This window comes from Aquarana catesbeiana, linkage group LG13 (genome assembly GCF_042186555.1).
Source record: "Aquarana catesbeiana isolate 2022-GZ linkage group LG13, ASM4218655v1, whole genome shotgun sequence".
NCBI lineage: Eukaryota > Metazoa > Chordata > Amphibia > Anura > Ranidae > Aquarana > Aquarana catesbeiana.
In genome coordinates, this window is record NC_133336.1 from 138,767,415 (window position 1) to 138,789,750 (window position 22,336).

The following is a 22,336-nucleotide window of genomic DNA, read 5'->3' on the forward strand; positions in this document are numbered from 1 at the left end:
ATTAGAAGAAAAGCGGTTCAACCTCAAACTGCATAGAGGGTTCTTTACTGTAAGAGCGGTTAGGATGTGGAATTCTCTTCCACAGGCAGTGGTTTCAGCGGGGAGCATCGATACATTTCAAAAAACCATTAAACAGGCACCTGAACGATCACAACATACAGGAAATACAATTTAATACTGATATAAAATCACACACATAGGTTGGACTTGATGGACTTGTCTTTTTTCCACCTCCCCAATTATGTAACAGCCACATGTTTAAACATAGCCTTACATTGGCCTGGACCATTGTAATTACACATCTGCTGTACTGGTGGGACAGCTGTGGAAGCGGAGAATCACTTTAGTAGTTGCCACTACTACAATGATCGCTGCTGTCTTCTGAGTCCTGTGCCAAGCAGATGTCCTGCTGTAAAATGAGCACAGAATACAAGGCATTCTCTGGCCAATAGCATTGTTTAGGGAGCAAGAGCCACATTGATTAGAGCGGTCATCAGACCCACTGCAGGGGAGTTAGGTGTGTAAGAGTTTTTCGCAAAATATTCCTTTCTACTGGCAGCACAAGTTTTTTTAAGCCTTGTTACAGCACTTGCCTGATAAAGTACATAAAGAGCAATATTTATTATTGTATACGCTGTATTAGAGTAATAAATACAGAGAACTTGATACAGCTGTTATTTATTCTTCATGTGATTGCAGACTGTCATTAATTGGAGGCACTAGTTTCCTATACTTTATTCTACCTAATCCTCCAAACTTTGGTTTGTAATGCTTGGTGTTTTTACTTAATACATTTTTGGCATTGGACTTTATTTGGTCTTTCATAGGAGTCTGGAGTCCAAATAGCTGCAATACATCAGCACTGACCTAAATTGTTCACTGCAAAATAAAATTCACTGAGCTTATGCTGGCCATACACTATACCATTTTCCTATTCATTTTCCTTTAGGATTCACCTTCAACTATGTAGTGCAAGGGCCTGCCTGATTGCATACAAATTGAAAGGGTTTAGGTTTGACCTCACATTATATGGTTTGGGAAATCTAAAGGAAAGTTGAACAAGAAAATTGTATAGTGTATGGCCAGCCTTACTAAATTAATTGAATCTGTGTTCATTTCAATCACCTGTAAGAATTTTTTTTTTTTTTTTTTTTTTTTTAAATATTAGTTCCTTCGCGCAAAATTAGGTATCACAATTCAACACTGGTTCACCCTATTTACTATAATTTACTTTGCATTACCTTCTCCTTTAGAAAATCAAGCCCATAATGTTATCATTAAAAGTCTAAGGCTGGATTCACACTTATGCAGTTTTAGTGCTTTTTGCATTTTGCAGATTTGCACTACAGAACGTGTTCCATAGGAAACCATGTTAAATGGACTGTAGTGCAAATCTGCAAAATGCATAGGTGGGAATCCAGCCTAACACCACAGCTTTTTACATGTGAAATGTATACAGCAAAATGAGACTTGTAACTTAAAAAGTTTCCCTTATTTTCATTTGAGGCTCCAGTGAAATCTAAAGCCATCCAACAGACAACATCCGTTCACATGGGAGAAAGCCATAAACCCTGCATGTATCTAAACTTAAGGAACCAGAATTGTTCTTGATGTCTGAGGTAGATCACTGCAAACATCATTCAGGATGCAAACTTATTTGTAGTAAGTGGATATACAATTCTTTCCTGTAAATGTCTACAGAAGAATTAGTGGGAATGCATTTTTGCTTCCTATTTGCCTGTTTTTGACAAAGGCCACAGGAAAAGCAACAGGAAAGCAGAACCTGTTTTTTCCCCTCTAACGTGCTATTTTTTATTGCCTAAATGTATCAAGTGCACATGCAACAAGTGCACTACTAGTGTAATTACTGGAATGCAGGCTTTACACTGATCAAAAAAACACACACACACACATCTAAAAAGAAGCCGCTTCTCAATAACTCAGACATAAAATATAATTCAATAAATAAAAAAAAAAAAAAAAAAAAAAAGAGAAGGAAAAACACTGGAAGCAACATTGATTTAAGAAGTTTTTCATTTCTTCAAAAAAAAAAAAAAAAAAAAAAAAAAAAAAAAATATATAATAATAATAAAATAACAAAAATATAACTGAAACTTTGTTGCTAACACATTAAAACATGACATAATAAACATATTTACATTTGTTTTGATTATAAATATACATTATATACAAAACAATGCTATAAAATGTAAAAAGTTCAGTGCTCTTGATTCATCATTAAATTATTGAAATGCTAGTTAAACAAAAACAAAAAATTATAGCAAGCTGCAGCCAACACATCTATTATTGAATTCTAGTCTCGTATTCAGGTGAGCGAACCATTACCGCTATGGTTGGACATCAAGAAAAAAAAAAAACAATGGAGACATTAGAGTTCTAGCTCAGTAGTTAATCGGTGTGTATTTTTTTTTTTTAAAAACATTACAGAATTAAGCAATGTGTCACAATAAACCGATATAGCTACTGTAAATTTTCTTGTCCCTGCTTCCCTCCAAATATTAATTTTGGTTATAACAAATCATAGCATCTCACAGCTATCAACATTATTGCTTAAACAAAATTTGATTCAATAGCACAACAGAATTGAAAAACCTCCTAGCCTTTTTAACTGACATTTTGCATTTCAAAATCCTTGTACAGGAAAAAGAAAAAAAAAAGACACCGATACAGATTTAGGTGAACAGCATTTTGAATGTTTGGAGAGAGCTAGAGTTAAGTCACTGGAGAGTTTATGGTATGGCAATAACAGTCATGGTATATAAGTTAAATAACATAATGCACTTAATTGGAATAAACCTACATTTATATATATTAATAAGGGCATTTGATGTAGTTTCACAACATTAAGGCTGTGGAAAACAGACCTGTCAAACTGATAGTGTTCGCTATTTAAAAAAGACAATAAAGTACTAAATCACAATTCTCAGTAGTGCAAAAGGAATTATTAAAAAGTGGCCAGCTTCATTGACTTGTCATGCAACATAAGGCTTTGACTACTACAGTTTGCTGGCTAAAGACTTGCACAGACTACCAACCTGTGTGCATTATTTAATAACAGGATTAACAGAAATGTCCACACAGCACTTTCCACGAACATGACCCAAAACCTTTTTAGCAGGGTAGAAATTTCCAAGAAATCTCCTAGCTTAATACTGTTCAGGTATTACATGTGAAAGCAGTGGGTTTCACCCAACACGACGTGGACTCTTGGGACATTCTTTAGGCACTTCTAAACACAGCAGGAGAACAATCTTGATAGCAAGACTTGCATTCTGCATAGCAAACTTAATTCCATTCACTTTCTTCTGGAGATGTTCTATGATAGGAATTGCCAACAGCCATTGCTGTCAGCAATTTATAATGCAATTTTTTAACAAGTAATGTGAAGCCTCAAAAGGACACTTTAAGAAACCAGCTTGAAATCATAAGTCTATTTTTAAAAAAAATGTATAATCCAGTTTGTTACATTCTGTTGATTGAGTTCCTAAACGCCCAGGAGTAAAAAGTCTTGTGACTCCTGCAAATTCACAGTCTGTTCCCTTCAGCTCAGAATATTGAGTCTTCTGAAAGCAGCATGTTGCACATATGTGATCAAAATCACCTCCAGTCCTGAATCACTGAATTGTAAACATGGCTACACAGCACGCCTCCATTCTGTGGCATTTGAGAGGATGTGACAGTTGCATTTCTGAACTCACACCTAAAAAAAACAAAAAACAAAACCAAACACTGAATAAGTAAAGGAAGGATTCATAAAAAGGAATTTGATCTAAAGCTCAATAGCTAGACTGAACACAGTCACATGATGATACCTGGGATTTTGTTGCAACTGCAAAGATTGAAGGAATGGCAGACCTGAAATAGGGAACTAGCTTAAAATAGACCTTGCCATTTTGCCTTGAATAGGTAAGACGACGGGGTATCTAAGTTCTATTTAATGAAAATAAAAAATGATTGGCAAAGTACAATATAGCCACTTCAAAGTGTGAATACATATTTATGTTTAACTGTAGTATATTGTACAACATCTAAAATGTCCAACTGGGACCCATTACCCAAAGAAAGCCTATTACTTTGACGATATTACAATCCCTTAAACAATACACATTAGGCTCCATGCACACAGGGTGTTTACTTTTCCCCCCTGGATGCAAGAACTCCTGGCAGGAGAAAAGCTGCTAAAAAATGTGTCTAAAGCTGAATATTTTGTTATGGCCATTGAAATGCATTAATTGGTCAAACGTACCAAAACGTGTCTAGCATGTTCAGTGTTTATTTTGCTCTTTAGCTCCTCTCTAGAGTGCGCTTTTGATGCGTTTTTGTTCCTGTAGACAATCCTCTTCTGAAATGCCTGAAAATCAGCTTCCAGTGCAATACGTGCAAAAGCGTTGTTTTTTTTTAAAGCCCAGTGTGCATGAGGCCTTAGGCTCAGTTCACACAGGGGCAGCTTCAAAGTCACCGCTTCAGCATGGCTTGCAAAGGACTTCTTTAATAGAAGTCAATGCATGCTGCTCTGAAGTCGCCCCAAGCAGTGAAGGAACCTTTTTCTAAGGCGGAGCGACTTGAGTCGCTCCAATTAGAACGGTTCCATTGCACTGAACCGACACTCAGGCCCAATTCACACCTATGCATTTTTAGTGCTTTTTGCATATTTGCACTACAGAACGTATTCCATAGGAAACAATGTTAGATGGACTGTAGTGCAAATCATGCAAATGCAAAATGCACTAAAACTGCATAGGTGTGAATCCAGCATTAGTGTCAATGCTGCAGTTTTTTAATTTCTGTACTGGTAAGCAAACTTAATATTTTGTCTAAGGCTGGATTCACACTTATGCATTTTTAGTGCTATTTGCATTTTGCAGATTTGCACTACAGAACGTGGTCCATAGGAAACCATGTTAGGTGAACTGCAATGCAAATCTACAAAATGCAAAAAGCACTAAAAATGCATTAGTATGAATCAGGCCTTAGGCTCGATTCACACCTATGCATGTTGCTTTTGAGCATTTTTGGAGGTTTTTTTTGAGCAGCGTTTTTGTAGCGTTTTTTTTTTTTTTTACAGTTTTAAAAAAAATAAAAAAAAATAAAAAAGGCAAAAACGCTGCAAAAAAGCTGCACTTGCGTTTTTGATGCTGGTCCATTGAATTCTATTACATGCAAAACGCTGCATTTTGCATGAAAAAAAGTCCGACCCTTTCCAAAAATGCAGAGGTACAAAAAGGCATTGATGTGAACATGTTTCATAGGAACCCATGTTAAAAAATTCCCATGCATTTATGCAAAATGCATCAAAAAACGCGCTAGTGTGAATGGAGCCTAAAACAGCAAACATATTCTCTATAAAGATGACCTGTACTGAAAGAAATAGCTAGGTACCTTTGCTGCACTTTTTAAAATACTAGTTGCATGGCTATCGCCGGCTTCAGCACTTCATTAAATTTAGAGGAAAGTCAGAACTTGTCACCTGCTTGCATGTCAGGGATTCCAAGTAATAAAGCCATAAGAATCAGAAATAAAGCTTTGCAATTAGAATTTTGAATTAATGAGAGTTCAGGTCAATGGTATCCACATTTCTATTTGTGCGCATACAAAGCTTTTTTTTTTATATTTTTTTTTATTATATATATATATATATATATATATATATATATATATATATATATATATATATATATATATATATATAAAAATCTGATTTTTTCCGAAAAAGGCTTTTTCTTTTTTTTGGAACCAATAATGCAAAGATATCACAAACAAAAAGAAATATGTACAAATGTCTATATACAGCGAAAACCTTGCACAGTAGCATACAGGTACATGCATATTCATGCAAGCATGCTTTCCTTAAAAGGGGAATTCCACCCAAAAATGGAACTTCCGCTCTAAGTACTTGTGACCCCCTAGTTTTCACAGGTACCCAGCACCCACTCCCTCTCCTGGCGGCGAGCGGAAGTTCACCTCTCCCCCTCCCTCCCTGCAATCTTCTGGGACACGTCACAAGTCCCAGAAGATTGCCCGGCCATTCACAACGCGCAGTGTGGCTCGCGCATGCACAGTACGTGCCCGGCTGTGAAACCACAGTCGGGCACCCACACTTGCAATTCCAGTGCCGCAGCGAGGAGGGGGGAGAGAAGCGAGGCTTTGGGCAGGACATATTTTAACAAAGGATTCTCAGAACCTAAAGAAACAAATTACAAAGCTTGCTTTGGGGCTTTCATTTTTCTTACTGCTAAAATCTTGGACTATGCAGTCTGATATGGGATGAGTCCCTGCTGCTATGACCCACTGACTTCTGTAAACAAAAGCTTTCTTTTGGCATAGGTGAGAATGATACAATACTTAATGAGGGAAAAAAAATGAATACTAAAGAAGAAATATATTTAAATGATTTTTTTTAGTTGTGACCTATAAACAATAAAAAGAATATGTGCAAAACATTTGTACATTTTCTTTAAGGAACTGTTGTGTTATCTAGGTGATTCATCTCTGGCATAAGGAGTAGTATCAGCTTCACTAGAAACATTATCCGGCGAGTGGTGTTGAGCAGCGGTGTCCTTACCTCTGTAGCTATCACACATTCGTTCAGTTCCTCTGCTATCACATAAATTGACTGGTACATTGAATCCCTTGGGGAACATATCGTTGATATTCTACACTCTGGGTTTTCACTGAGAAGGAAAAGAAAAAAAGCTCATGAGCAAACAAGGGTGGTAGTTCAAGTTCCGTCTTTTCTACATTTTTAGAAGGAATTATGCCATATCTGTATGCATATAGATTTAACTTCAATTAAGTATACTATGATTATCTAACAGGTTATTGATTCTGCAAAAGATTCTTAGCTTGAAGAAACTACTTGAAATTTTACTTTTCAAAAGGGAACCTGTCAGGGGAGAAATGAATGGCAAGTGCAAAATTCTAGCTCTATCACCCCAATTTATGTTTTTTTTTTCCAGGTCACAACGAGAAGGATAAGGATGGCAGCCCTGGAGCTTCCAGCTTTAAAACAAGTAGCAAAAGAAAAGTGTATAGTTAATTCTGATTGACATGATTTTGGGCATTTTTTTAAAATCTGTTTCTTTGTGCCTCTAGGGAGGATCCTAGATCCCAGGCCCAAGTAGTAAACAGGGCTTCAACTTCTGCTGGAAATCAGCAATAAGCCAACACCCTCCAGAGAAAAGACAATCAAGAGGTTGTGGGTTGGGATAAAAAAATATAAGGTATAGTATACAGCCTGGGCTCCAGGATCCTCTCCGGACATGAAATATAAATATATATATATATATATATATATATATATATATATATATATATATATATATATATATATATATACACACACACACACACACACACACACACATATATATACACATATATACACACACACACACACACACACACACACACACAAATTCATAGGAGTGAACAGGTTAACTTTAGGAAAAAAATTTACATCTTGAGGGCGCAAGCTGTACTATAATGTAGTTCCTATATCAGACTGCCCATCCCTTGAGACAGTGATGCACATAGCACTCAAGTATTTCATAGGATGAGAGCAAGTACAAAGCCATAAATATTCCTCTCTAAACAGACAATGCCTATACCCAAAGAACATACAGTAAATCCAGAGAACACAGTTTTGTAGCAATGTAAAATATTAATTAAACCTTCAATTAACATTTTGGATTGCTACAAAAGTTTGGGTATAGTTATTGCCCCTCTGTTAGAATTGAGCACTGGCTTGAATTTTCAGTTAAATGTTACGGAAAAGCTTAAAGCTGAACTAAAGTCCTGCTTTCAAAAAACTGGGAGCAGACAGGGTCTTAATATATTTAAAGCGCTGCATGAATTATCGTCGCTATATACTGTAAGTACCTTACTATACAAGTAAGCTATATACTTACCTGTCCTTCAACAGCCTGACATTTGGCCCTGGCATCTTCTGCGGCTGTCTTCATTGGCTAGTGTGGGATGACAGACATTACGCATGCACTGTGCTGGAATGTAATTTGAGCTGTACAAGCATCTCATATTACATTCCAGCACAGTGCATGTGTAATGTCTGTCATCCCACACTAGCCAATGAAGAGAGCCGCAAAAGATGCCAGGGCCAAATGTCAGGCTGTTGAAGGAGAGGTAAGTATCGCAGAGTTTAGTTCCACAACAATGTCCCTCCATCCCTTTTGCTAGTTACTAATGGATATTCCAAGAAATTACAGGTGGAAGGGAATGGAATAATTCATAAAAAATAAATATCAGGACAGAAATATTTTACTAAAGAGTCTCAAATGAAAACTGCTGGAAAGGGTCAAGGCTTCACTGGGGAAATTACAGTCGGAAAATCAAATTACTTACTTGTTATAAAAATGCAGTAGAGAAATGTCTTTAAAGAAATATATGTTAATACTAAGGACCATTTTTTTTTTTTTTTTTTAAATAATTGTGGCTATATGTAAATTCAGCATTAATTACAAAAGTGGTATATGTTTTTTTCTTTTTGTCTTACCTGTGTGAACGAAGTGGATATTTCTCGTCTTCTAAACATTTATCACTATTGTAAAAATTGTCTCCTTTTGCAATTCCATTGCCAACACCAATTAGTCCATTGGTTATATTACAGTCTAATGCATGGTTTTTTAGCTTGTAGTTTGATTTATCCAGACCAAAATCCACTTCAAGATCCTTCTTTTTGTTTATATTCTTTAACTGTGAGGCTGGTATCAGGTTGTCTTTTTGGAAATCCGATAAATTGTTCATCGTCTTTGTGTCTTGCTTTGGTTGTTGACGAAAATGTCTAACAACGATGAAGATCATGCACAATAGGACTAGGAGTCCCACCATACCAGCACCCATAAACACGGCAACCCAGGGAAATTCCCGAGCCTGGAATTCACAGTGGCTTCCCATGAACCCAAAGGGACAGACACAAGCAATGTTTTTTTCATAAGGCACAACATGACACGATCCCCCATTTTTACAAGGGTTCACAGCACATTCATCTATGGATTTTACATCACAGTTCTTCCCAGTAAATCCAGGTGAACAAATGCAGCCATAGTCACCATGCAAGTCATAGCAGGTACCACCATTGGAACATGGGTTCTTTGCACAGTCATTTATGTTAATAGCACATGTTGGGCCTCTGTATCCAGAAGGACAGCGACACAGCTGCGTGTAACCCAAGACATAACACTGACCACCTGTTAAGGACAAATATATTAATTATTTAACAATATGGAATACATATAGCCTAAACACATTTCTTAATATGACTCTCTGCTAGGGGAATGCACTGTTTATTTTTTTTAATGACCATCACCAGAACTGAAAGGGAGGTCAATAGCCAAAAAATTAAGGTCATCACCATAACAAAAGGTGAGGGGAAATCCTTGCCTGAGAACTCCTGTTCCAGTGACAATGGTCTAATAGGGCATTTCCCTAACTTTGGAGAGGCTTCCCTTCTGATTAACTGCTTTGTCTATAGGGCAGAAAGATCTGGCCAAATGAGGCACAGATGGCAAAAAATTTACCATTCCCTATTCCACCCAATATGAATGTAACTATGAAAACCAGTTTTTGGCTTTAGATTTATTTTAAATCACATAACTAGAAACTACAGAAGGCATAAAAAGGGTCAGTGTCCCCCCTCCCCCCCCGTGGACCCATAGAAAATCCAGCGCACCCACTAAGAAACCAGTGCAGGTAATTGCTTGGCCACTTCACAAAATCCCATTCATGGCAAACACCTACAGTCTGTAAATAGTGAAAGTTTAAAACAATACTTTGTAATGCTGCAGCACTAACTTTGAAATAGTATTTTTTTTTTATTCTGATTGCATTCTGACATAATACGTATTTCTGCAATGAACTAGATACAGGAAAATATGTCATTTTACAGATGCATTTAGAATTAACTTGATGAAAGTCAGCCAAAAACCAATAGTAGTCAGTTCCCAGTAATGGGTGGAATCACCAGTTAAAGTTATGAGTTATCTCAGACTGTTGTAGACACATTTTTAACAGCAGTTCTTCACCTCCCATGACACAATTACAGTACTCATTTGTAGTAGTCAGTGTACAGACTTACATTTTCTATTTATTTATATGGAGAATTGCAACCCTCTCTCTGCTCCTGACAACATCTATGTAGTATCTGGCATCTTTGGGTATTGGGGCGCATGGGATCTTCCGCACTGTGACAGTCCTTGAGCTTGGTGTCTGACTCTTGGTGATCCTATAGGGCAGATCTTTGGGGACCATGTCTGATAAACTTGGGGACCTTTTCCATTAAATTTTCTTGGTGATTTTAATGTGTAGGTCTCCAGGTCTTTCCTTAACTCTCCCCATTAGCATAGCCAATTTGTACACACATGATATTAACAATTTAGACAGGGGCCAAATAACCTACTAGCATATTTTTGGAGTGGTGGTAGGAAACCAAAGTACCTGACAGAGACCCAGGAAACACAGGGAGGACATTCAAATTTCATGCAGACAGTGTCCTGGTCAAGATTAAAACAAGGACCACAAAGTTGCTGTGCTGCCCCTGGGCTTCACAGCCACTCACTAGGCCTGAACACTGTCACATGACCAAGGAAGTAACACTGCTCCCCTGGTTTGCTGACACTGCTGATTTCAGTATCAGCTAAGACAGGAAGGAGCAGTGAGGGAGTACAGGCAAGGTGGGTAAAAGGAGGTCAGAGATGAGGGAAAGGGACCCTGTGAAGAGACAGTCACTTTGCCTTGAATTGGCAAGGTGCCAAAGTCTCCTTAAGGCTGCCCAATGTTCTCAAACAATGATGTAGCTTTGTATAAGTGTATTAGAGTGTCAAATATAAAGCTTGCATCCTAGGAAGGTTATTTACTTAAAGCAGAAGCTTTAAATATGGAAATATGCTATTGGTTTACTAAGAAAATGAATACAACATTAATTAAAAAACACGCACCATTTAAACAAGGATTGTTTGTGCATTTGTCTTCTTTCTTTTCACAGTTAGAACCTGTATATCCTAGTGGGCATAGGCAGGCATAACTGGCACCCATCTCTCGTTCTTTACATGTACCACCATTAAAACATGGAGAATCTGCACAATTTAGCACACTGTGTTCACAGTGTGTTCCATAATATCCTTGTGGACATTCACAGACATAGCCACTATCCACATCCTAGGAGAAAACAGAAAAATGCGTTATGATTATCAGGTATCTGATGCTTAAGGAATATTAATTTTATACTGACAAAAGCCATTTCCCAGCCTCTGTTTTTAACAAGTATGACTTAAACCCTACTCCTCTTCACTACTCTAGGAAAAAAAGGTTTGGCTGGAGCTGAGCTTTAAGATAAATCAAAACATACACTAGTATGGAATGGCAGAGAGTGTTTAAAAACAAAAGAGGACAGTTCCCGAAAGCAGTAAACATACATTTCGAATGTTGATAGTGAAAACAGATGCAAGAGAGAATCTAGTTCAAGCAAGTCAGCTCTGTATTGCTAGAAAAACAAGGAAGGTAGAAAACAAGGACATTACCTCTTATACTGCTGAGAACAAATTTAAAGTTTATAGAAAGCCTAATTCCACTAATAAATCTACATGGGCAGCACCTTCATAACAGAAATCTTAAAACCTAGTTTCCCTGAATGTGCAATAATTTTTTTATATGGCTGTTAGTTATAATACAGCTGTGTTTGATATTTCATAAGTTATAATAGACTTTTAATAAAAGGCTGGGAAACTACTTCTGCACATTTGTTCTGTCCAATTGTCCATCTGCTGACTAATCTCTTTTCTGGCAGCCTAAAGAGCTCAGCTCTTGCTAACTTTCTTCCATGCCTGTAATTAAATGCTTTTCTGCATGCTCTCCAGGCTGTCAATCTGTGATACACTGGTACAATTTTGAGTGTAAAAGGGAGAGCCACATTGTTCAGTGGCACTAAGTGCCAGTGGGGGGGAAATTCTACTTTTCCACCAAAGTGGAATACCTCTTTATATTTACAATATACGGCTAAGTATGACAAGGTCACAGGTTCGGTAACAGATTTAGAAATTTTTCTTACTGTGCAACTGCCGCCATTCCTGCAGGGGTTACTATCGCACTCATTGATCTTCTCTTCACAGTTGACCCCAGTATAACCAGCTCGACAAGAACATGTGTAGCTGCCCTGTCCTGTGTTCATGCAAGTGGCTCCATTTTTGCAGGGTTTATGATGAGTGCAGTAGTTTAAATCTGTAACACACCAAATCAATTAGTAAAACATTAATATCAAGCTAGTCTCCCAATGACTTTTAGCAGATCAACCATAGCAGTAAATCAGAAATCATTCATAGCAAACTGCTGAAAGAGCTTTTCAGGTTGCTAGGGTTTAATGCATAGTACTGAAACCTATTTAAACGCAAATCCAGCCAAAATGTGTTTGTTTGTTCTGAATACAATGGAAAAGGGTTAGAACCTCCGTTGAGTTTCACTACTGTTTTTGTCCTTATTAGGAATCTTTACACTTACTTCCTATCCTAATAGGGTCAGAAAGACAGGAAGTGATGAGATCTTTCCAGTGGGAACACAGACCTTAACAACTTTTTTAAAAAGAGTGGATACATGTTAGAACCTCTTTGAGGTTTAAACCCCTGTCCATCTTCCTGCCTTGTGATCCCAGTTCCTTCTTCAAAATTCACAACAAAGACACTGAATTCACCCCATTTATTTTCTGTGGAGAGCAGAAACTTGGCAGCCTGCCATCCTTCACACAGAAGGTGTTTTTAAGCTGTTAAGAACCAACTGAACACCATCTTCAGAGTCTGTTGTGATCTTTAAAGATCTTTGAGAAAGAATTAACTCAAAATACATGCAGGTAGAGAAGTCAGGTGTAGCTTTCTTCAAAAATGCTTATTACTGTTTGAAAATATATTAATGGAAATACATTAATGTCTACAGTCAGCACAGATGCACTTTAACAATAACTATAAAAGCAAGTCAAAAGAATCTGAACTGTACACTTACCTTGGTCGCAGAAAAGGCCACCCCAGCCTTCATCACAGATACACTGCCATGGATTCTGACATGTACCATGTCTACATCCATTGTGGGGAATGCACTCATTGCAGAAACGACCTTGCCAGCCAGGGCGACATCTGCATAAGAGGAGAAAACAACTTAAATCACTGCCCATTGTGATGAGAAGTTAGAAAACGTATGAGGAGGATTTAAACATGCAGTAACCCAGAAGCAACTAATCCAAAACTGCAGCTTAGACTGGGATGCATAATAAGGTTTTTTTTTTTTTTTTAATTTCCACAGGCTAAGCCTAGGAATGTAGCATATAGCTGTATAAGGTGATAAAATGAGTAAATACTTAATGACGTCACCCTAAAGACATCAATATTATATGAAATATGCAAAGTGACTTAGAAAGTCACTGTAGAAAGAAAAGGCAGGATGTGACTTAGTAAAATGCAAAATGTTCTCAGAATTATATACAAACTATCACAAAGGGATTACTCATTTTCCTGAGATACAATCTTTGTGTTCACCATAAATCAACAAAAAACTATAGCCAACAATAGTATGAACTAATACATTCATTTTCCTTAATACGTGCAGAGAAAAAAAAAAAAAAAAACAAAAAAAAAACCAAAACCTCACACCCGCTTGTCCAGTTTATAGAATATAAAGTGAATAGTTATTTCTTGTGTAGGTTTATACGTTAGAATAAGTAGTACTTACGAACATTCTCCAGGGCTGTTGCAGAAACCATTTTGCTCACTGCACCCATCCAGACATATTGCTATGGAAACAGTTTTTAATTATGGTTAATATTGTATGATGTATCGGTTGGTCTTATGTATATATGTTATACATTTTACATCAATAAAGCAGACAGGTATGTAAAAAAAAAATAAAAATTAATGTTGTAGACAAAGGAAATCTATAAACATTTTCTACACGAGTTAAAAGGTATCAACTTATATGGAGGTATCTCAAAGAATGAGGTGGCTTATTTTCCAATTGATATTATTACACCAGTAGTACAATAAGGAAGCAGACTACATGATCTGCAAACTGCTGCTACAGGCAAAAAAATGAAACACGGAGACAGACAAGACAGAGCAAGCAAATAAAACCCGTAAGGCACCATTCATACCTGAGCATTTTGTCAACTCTCAACATCCTAAATCCAATGTATTTTATTGGTGGCTGTTCACATATGAACGCTCAGACACCTGTAGCTTGGTTTACACAGGATCGAGCCCAGTGGGCAGGAGCAAACCATTTTAGAATAGTTGCTTTTGGGGCTAGATAACACATTCAAAGTGTATTAATAATTGTGAGGTAGGGACCTTACATTTTATGCTCCTGATATCAATGTACAGTATGTAAAGCAGAGCATAAAATAGTCTTTGCTGTATAAGGCTCAGTTCACAATTCTGCATGCTGTCCCGCAACACTTGGCATTGCATGCAACTTGTGTTAGTTTGGAGTGGTGCCATTCATTCCAGTGCACCTTACCAGCAGAAGTTCACTGCAGCACAATGCACTAACATGCAGGTACATTTTGGGGATTTTCATTGAGGTGCATTCCAAGCTCATTTGTTTTGCATAGGTTGCTTGCGGTAAAGGTGCACACTGCCTACAATGCCTACTTTAATGCATTGCACCTCTGCGGTTATACCTGTAATAAATACTTAACTCCTAGATTGTAAGCTCTAATGAGCAGGGCCCCCTGATTCCTCCTGTATTGAATTGTATTCTAACTGTACTGGCTGCCCTCATCTTGTAAAGCGCCACGCAAACAGTCTCTAGTTCCCTTCACCATTTAAAAGAGCCTTGGTTTTCCATTTTAAATGCATCTCGTAGAGGTTAACCACTTGACCTCCAGAAGATTTACCACTCTTCATGAGTAGGCCACTTTTTGCGATACTGCACTGTTACTTTAACTGACAATTGCACGGTCGTGCAATGCTGTACCCAAATGAAATGTATGTAATTTTTTCCCACAAATAGAGATTTCTTTTGGTGGTATTTGATCACCTCTGGGTTTTTTATTTTTTGTGCTATAAACAAAAAAAAAAAAAAAAAAAAAAAATGATGAATAAAACATTTTTTTACTTTCTGGTATGAAACATATCCAATTTTTTTTTAATCTAATTTCTTCATAAGGCCGTGTAGGTCAATATGTATTCTGCTACATATTTTTAGGGGAAAAAAAAAAATCCAATAAGCGTATATTGATTGGTTTGCACAAAAGTTATAGTGTCTACAAACTATGGGATATATACTGAAATTTGTATTTACGTATTTTTTTTTTATACTAGTAATGGCAGCAATCAGCGACTTATAGCAGGACTGCAATATTGACAATCGGATACTAACTGACACTTTGTGGGAACCAGTTACACTAATACAGTGATCATTGCTAAAAATATGGGTTGTGCTAAGAGGGGGAATTTGGGCTAAGAAGAGGGATTTGGGGGGGTAGGGAGGGTTTACAACTTACAGATGACTAAACTCACAGAGTACATTTTAGTGCTTGTTCGTACCAGATGTAGTGCAGTAACATGTCCATGTATTCAGGCAGCCATGGCTCCTACCGTTGGCAAAATATGCATCTCACTGCACCCGATAGTATGCAGTCCCTGTTTACTGGATAGTTTCCCACTCACTACAGCTCATTTTGAAATGGACTTTTGCTGCTTGCAGGGCCACCCACTGCTTGAATTGTGGTGAATTTAGGAGAAAATTGGCCAAAAATCGTGCTTTCCTTTACCACACAAAAACGTTCTACCTTTTGCAGATGTGTGTGGATGCCATTAATTCTTAATGATACCCCCACACATCCAGCACATGTGCATACGTTTGTGCTTGCTAAAACACCTAGTACCATGTGTTTTCCTGCTGCACAATTTTAAAAATTATGCTGGCACCCTCTTGCGTGTTTCACGCCCATGGAAAATGTAGGGTATTGAAGTTCATCACCATTTCACGCATTTGCATATTTAACCCCTTCACACCGACCGTGCGCAAATATGGGGCCCCACTGGACTGGGCTATTTTCCGTGGGGCTGCATATTTGTGTATCTCACTTTGTGCTGGGAAGTACTAACGATCGGGTCCCGGAACTCCCGAATCCGGGTCACCTATTTGCCTCTGGCTATCGCCGTGAATGGTCACTGTGAAGCCCGCCCCCCGTGTCTTCTTTCTCTGTGAATGGAGAAGAGAGATACTTAGCCTCGATCTCTCTCGAAAAAAAAAAAGTGTGTAAAAAAAAAAAGATAATAAAAAAAAAACCTAGATCAAAGTTTGATCTAGGTCAGTGCCAAGATTAGTGTTTGGGTCAGGATCAAAGGTCAATGTCAGGGTCAGTATTTATTTATTTTTTTTCCACTATCAGTGTCAGTGTGTTTTAGGTAGGATAAAAAAAAAAATAGGCACTATTGTTTTTGGGCCATATTACGGGTATAAACAAAAACGAACATACACATATGTGGTATTGCTGTGATCATAAGGAGCAGGAAAACTAGTTTTGGGTTGTTCTTTGATGGTAGGTTTTGGAAGTAGCAAGAAACATACACCTACATTTAAAAAAAAAAAAAAAAATATATGATATTTATTTTTTACTATTTTGGGCCAGTTTTCTTTTTTTTTTTAAATCAGAGATATTCATTACCATTTACCACCAAAAGAAAGCCCAATTTGTCCTGGAAAAAATGCAGTATAATCCACCTGGATGCACAAAGTAGTTGTGGTAATATGTATGGTTTTACTAACACTTGTCAAACTTCCAAAATTGTGCTTAGGAATTTAGATTTGTTTTACCTTAGGTGCGAAGGGGTTAAAGTGGCTGTTAAGCCACTTTTATAAAAACCTCTCATCCCCTCTGTAACATAACAAGTGCCTCTGTGTTATATAAAAAATATGCTGATCTGTACACCTATATCACAGCGGCTCCCGGTGACCACATGAATCCTCGGCTCTCTCCTCTGCCTGGCTGACAGCTCCAGATCAGCATATTTTTTTTATAACACAGGCACAGGAACACATACTGTTATGTTACACAGGGGGTGGGGTTATTTTATAGTAATTATGAGAGCAGCAGAAGCAGAGGGGGTGGACGCTGACACAAGCAAACAGGTAGGGAGGGAGGGGGGAGAGAACAGCAGGACAGAGGCATGTAAACTGACCACAGTGTCAGGGCTCAGCAGCAGTTTACAGGTGGGAGTGTATAGCCCGGTAGGATCAGCCAGGTTTTTTTTTGTTAGGTGTTACAGGGGGCCAAATTACACAGCACAAGCACTGTGCTGTATAACATGCTTTAAAGAGGAAGTAAACCCTAAGGGGTTTTACTTCCCCTTTATTTCCCTGCAAAAGTAAAGCATAATTGGCTACTATGCATTGCACGGCATATGCATGGCTTTATTGTTTAGGAGATATTTCCAGCACCTACAGGTAAGCCTTAATATAGGCTTAGCTGCAGGTAAAAGTGGTTGTACAGGGTCTACAACCACTTTAAGGGCACAGGATCTGCTTTGTTTTATTTAGGTTAACAAACACTTTAAGGTTTGACATGCTGGGTATCTATTTGCTCGGTGCAACCTCATTTTTTATATTTTACCAAAAAATTGGGTAATATATGCCCTAAAATTTACTTTGTATTTACTAAAACTTTGTGTTTCCTAAACTTTTGTGGTAATATTGCGTGGCATAAAAAATTGGAACTGCCACAATTTTATTCTCTGGGATGTCTGCTTTCAGAAAATATATAATGTATGGGGGTTTTATGTAATCTTCAGGCCTAAAATTATTTAATCATAAGTGCAAAAAAACAAAAACAAAAACAAAACCCACGCAAATTTGGCTCTGGCAGCGAAAGGGATAAAGTGGTTGTAAGCCCTTTACAACCTTTTACTACAGGTAAGCCTATAATAAGGCTTACCTGTAGCTACCCCAGATATCTCCTAAACCTGCACAGTTTAGGAGACATTCCCTGTATCTGCATGTGCCGACGTCATCGGCACATGTGCACTGAAGCTACGGCTTCAGTGAGTGTGCCAGTAACGGCGGCTCCAGTGCACATGCCCGGAAGTGACTCCGGGAGTGATGTCGCTGGCCGGAGCAGTGTACGAGGACTGCTACGGGGGCTTTGATCTAAAGTGAGCATTTTACAATGAGCTAGTATGCTATGCATACTAGCTCATTATGCTTTGTCTTGCAGGTTTTTTTTTTTTTTTTTTTTTTTTTTTTTTTTTTATGTTAGTGGGTTTACAACCACTTTAAGAGGGGAGAGCCCCTCATTTTGTATAGATATTTACTTACTGCTGTGTCTTCTGGAAAGGAACAGGAGGGAAATCTCCTCAAAGGGAAAAAAAAAAAAACTGACAGGTCATAACTCTTCCTTACTCAATCCAGAACTAGAAAACAAAAGTTTTGACTGTGTATACAATTTAAAAGAGATGGCTTTTTTAATCCATCATACTTACCTAGGTGGATGCAGCATTGAACCGATGCTGCATCTGTCTCCCAGCGTCTCTGCACTGAGAACCAAGCCATCGAACATCACAAATGGCTCGGTTCTCTCAGCCCCCCGAGCAGAGAGCTGTTGCCTGTCAGTAGCTCTCCTCTCTGCTCCTCCACGCTCACTGGAGCGCTGAGCTGTGGAGGGGCGGGGAGCGGCTGTCTCAGTGAATGACCAATCGCAGAAGACACATTTGAGATGCTATTCATTTGAATGGCACCTAAAATTGCAGTGTGGTTCTGGCACGATAAATCATGCTGCAATCACGGTAAACCGCATTGCACAAAGCATGTCACCCCTGAGCTTTTTGGGCGGGATGCGATTTTGCTGCAATCGCAGTGCGACAATCGAAGCAAAACTGCACAACGATTCACATCTGGGCGCTTTGAAATCATGGGCAGAATCATGGCAAATCTACCCACGATTCAAAATGCCGAGGTGTGAATGTAACCTAAATCTGTAAAAAGCCCTGTTTACACTTGAGTTTTGAAGGTTTGTTTATTTTTTTAATTCACAGCCTGTTTCTTACTGCGCATGCACGAGTTGCAGTGCGCCTTTTGAATGGTCCCGTAGTCTTCTGGGACCTGTGATGTATCTCAGAAGACTGCAGGGGAAGGAAGGGAGGCCAAACTTCTGGATCAGATCGCCGCAGTGGGATCGGGTACTTGTGAAATCCTGTGAGCAGGGAGCGGGGCGCACACAGAGCAGATTGGGATTAAGCCTGCACATCTGCCCCACAGCATGCGCTTTGCTATGTGGGCAGACAGAGAAGAGAAGGAGCGGACATCACCTGTGGGGACCCCAGAAGGTTAGAGCCACCCTGTACAAATCATTGCAAAGAGCAGGTAAGTATAACATGATTGTTTTTAAAAAATGGAACCCTTACAATCACTTTAATCTATAAAAGGAAAGTGAGATCTGCCACATGCTTATTTTTGTCCTCAAGACCTTTACCCACAGATTGCTGTAGTACCAAAATGAGATACAGTAGATCCCACGCCTATTGACTAAGTTGACATCTGCATGGGTTCAGCCTCTCCCAGGCGCAGTCCAGCATCGTAGGTTGCTAAACACACTGACAAGGTGGGGAGCATTTTCTGGAAGTCTTTTGGAGAGGAGTTTTCCAAATAGAAACGCTATTTCTCTTGTGGTGCACCTGAGCCGTGGTATTTTCTCTATTCTGTTTTACCTGACTGTAGGTATTCCTTCTTTTCCCACCTTCTCTTATGACCATTTTCCTTCATATGTTTTATTTGTTTAGCTGAGGCCCTCGTTCGTTCTGGCTTCCTGAAGACTGGTGGGTCTCGCACACATGCACTTCCATTTCTTTACATTCCCAGCAAGTTACTGTCTCTCCTGTGGGGGCCACACATGTGCAGTGGTCACTCGCCGGCCATCTTAGTTGTAGCTGGGATGGGTTCATGCATGTGCAGTGCGGTCAGCGGCCAACTTGGATGAGGGAAAAACATGGTTGACTGTTCTTGAAAATTAAAGTAACTTTCCATACCTGACTTACCTATAGGTAGGCCTATAATAAGTCTTACCTATAGGTAGTGTAAATATCTCCTAAACCTGCACCGTTTAGGAGATATTTACATTACATGCAGCCAGTGACATCACTGGAGCATGCGCTCTGAAGAAACGGCCACCTGTGCCGTTCCTTCCGAGCCCTATGCCGGGAATGGCAGCTCCCACACGCGTGGGAGTGACGTCATCGGGGCTTCGGCCAGTCACGGAGCCAGAGCCCGTGAACCCAGAAGCGGCTGCAGCACTGGAACAGCTTCGTTTTAAGGTAAGTTTCACATAATGTGCTAGTATGTGATGCATACTAGCACATTATGACTTTACCTTGCAGGGAAAAAAAAAAAAAAAAAGCCAGCGGTTTACAACCGCTTTCAGGGCAGCATTGGCAAGAGGGAGGAGGTGGTTAGTGTTCTCTGGATGAACTGCTATGTGATTTTTTTTTTTTAATAAATACGGCCTTTAGATTTCCATTATATTCAGTTTACAGCTGAGTAGAGTGTCACTAGCAGAGCCTCTTATGGGGCAGTCACGTTTTGGCTCCATAGACTTCAATGGGAGTGCGCCTTGTAGTTAGCATTCCATTAGGCCCCTTTCACACGGAGGCGGTTTTCAGGCGTTTAATGTTAGAAACAGCCTCTAAATAACACCTGAAAACCGCCTCCCATTCATTTCAGTGCGTCTTTTTACACTGGGGCAGTGCGCTTGCAGCACGTTAGGAAAAGTCCTGTAAACAGCATCTTTGGAGCAGGAGTGCTGTATTTAGCGCTTCCAAAACGCCCTGCCCATTGAAATGCATGGGCAGCGCTTTCAAAGCGCCTGAAAAGCTCTTCGGTAGCGCCGCAACATAGGCGTTTTTAACCCCTTCTTTGGGTTAAAAGTGTCCCGGTAGCAGCCAAAAAGCGACACAAAAGTGCAGCTAAAACGAGCAGCGCTTTAGCGCTAACGCGGCTCAGTGTGAAAGGGGTCTTAAAGGTTCAAGTCTAAAACACACCCAAAGTCAACTGAAAAAAAACGGCCGAAGCTGTCAGGTGTGAATGGAGCCTATTAGTGAGTGCAGTCACCCCCTTATGAACATTCTGGGAGAAGCCTCATAGAGAGAGGTGTGTCGGAGTTCATGGAGCTGGTCTCGCCGTTCTACACTCCAGTCACATTGATTTTACAAGGGCCTCATTTAATGGCTGATTGACTCTGAACAAGGCCTCCCCCCGGAGAGAACAGCTGCTCCTGTAAGCCATGAACCCCTCTTGACTAGCCTCTCTGACTACAGCTGTTCTCTCAGCTTCTCCCCTCCGGCTAAAGCCAACCACAACAATGAGAGCGCGTGCCTCCCCGACAGCGGCGCACGCGTCCCACCACATTACACTTGACCCTCAGGCACGCGAGCGGCCCCGCCCCCCGGACTCTCTGGTAAAGCTGGCCCCGCCCGCCTGATAGTCAATCAATACTTGACTCGGTGGAGTTCCATGAGAAGTAAAGTGTGATCATGTGTCAGTGGCGAGGAGGAGACATGTACAAATACAGACTAGGCTGATACAACAAACAAACCTGCTCCGCGTTGTCCCATAATAAGGTGTTTACACAGCAAACACTGCACTGATCGCTGTTTATGTGAAAGTTTTCCATCCACTGATGAGTCATCCTACATAACGACTGGAAATGGCCTCTAGTGACTGTGCGATGTGCTTTCCACTATTGCTTCATCGTCATCACGTTCTTCCTTCTTTCCATTGACAAAAAAAATCCACACACAGCTGATGGCCTGATGTCACCTTCCCAATAGATCACTGACAGGGAAACCCTCCATCTACAATTTTGAGTGGAGCCAATCAGCTTCTAGCTTCACCTTGTTCAGTTAGGTGTTAAAAATGAAAGGAAGAGGCTGACTGGTTGGCATGCAAGGTTGATTTTGTCTTTGTGGATTCCCCCCACTGTTTCCCCATAAATTACAAACCGGCGATACTCTGCCACCATCACATCCTGGAAGTGTTTCTTCAGTGATGTTTTACCAGCCTCTTTATTGCAGAAGCTGCCATTGACATGTATTACAATCCTCACACATCACATTTCAAGTTGTGGGATGAGCTCAGGTGTGTTCAGATCCCAATACCAACCCCCCTGAGCAATCCCGCCAGGAGGTAATCTCTGTACTGGGCCAATGTGGCTAAGGCTTTTCCCAAACAGGAGCCACACATATACTGTACATCATAGGTGCGCACAGCCAATTGCATTAGGGTGTGCACCTCAAAGCTTTAACACAAGTGTGTGCACGCATGTGCATGACAG

The 22,336-nt window shown here is 39.5% G+C and overlaps 1 protein-coding gene across 1 annotated transcript in view; it reads right to left on the reverse strand.

The window, feature by feature from the left end:
- Nucleotides 1–2,094: 2,094 nt before the first annotated feature.
- DLL4 (delta like canonical Notch ligand 4) overlaps nucleotides 2,095–22,336 on the reverse strand; it is a 31,869-nt gene continuing 11,627 nt past the window's right edge. Inside the window, exons 5-11 of the mRNA XM_073610199.1 lie at nucleotides 13,744–13,804; nucleotides 13,021–13,151; nucleotides 12,080–12,249; nucleotides 10,971–11,190; nucleotides 8,531–9,224; nucleotides 6,584–6,692; nucleotides 2,095–3,721 (exon numbers count right to left, since the gene is read on the reverse strand). Of these exons, the coding sequence (XP_073466300.1) occupies nucleotides 3,716–3,721; nucleotides 6,584–6,692; nucleotides 8,531–9,224; nucleotides 10,971–11,190; nucleotides 12,080–12,249; nucleotides 13,021–13,151; nucleotides 13,744–13,804 (1,391 nt within the window). The 3' untranslated portion in view covers nucleotides 2,095–3,715. The remainder of the gene's footprint in view (nucleotides 3,722–6,583; nucleotides 6,693–8,530; nucleotides 9,225–10,970; nucleotides 11,191–12,079; nucleotides 12,250–13,020; nucleotides 13,152–13,743; nucleotides 13,805–22,336) is intronic.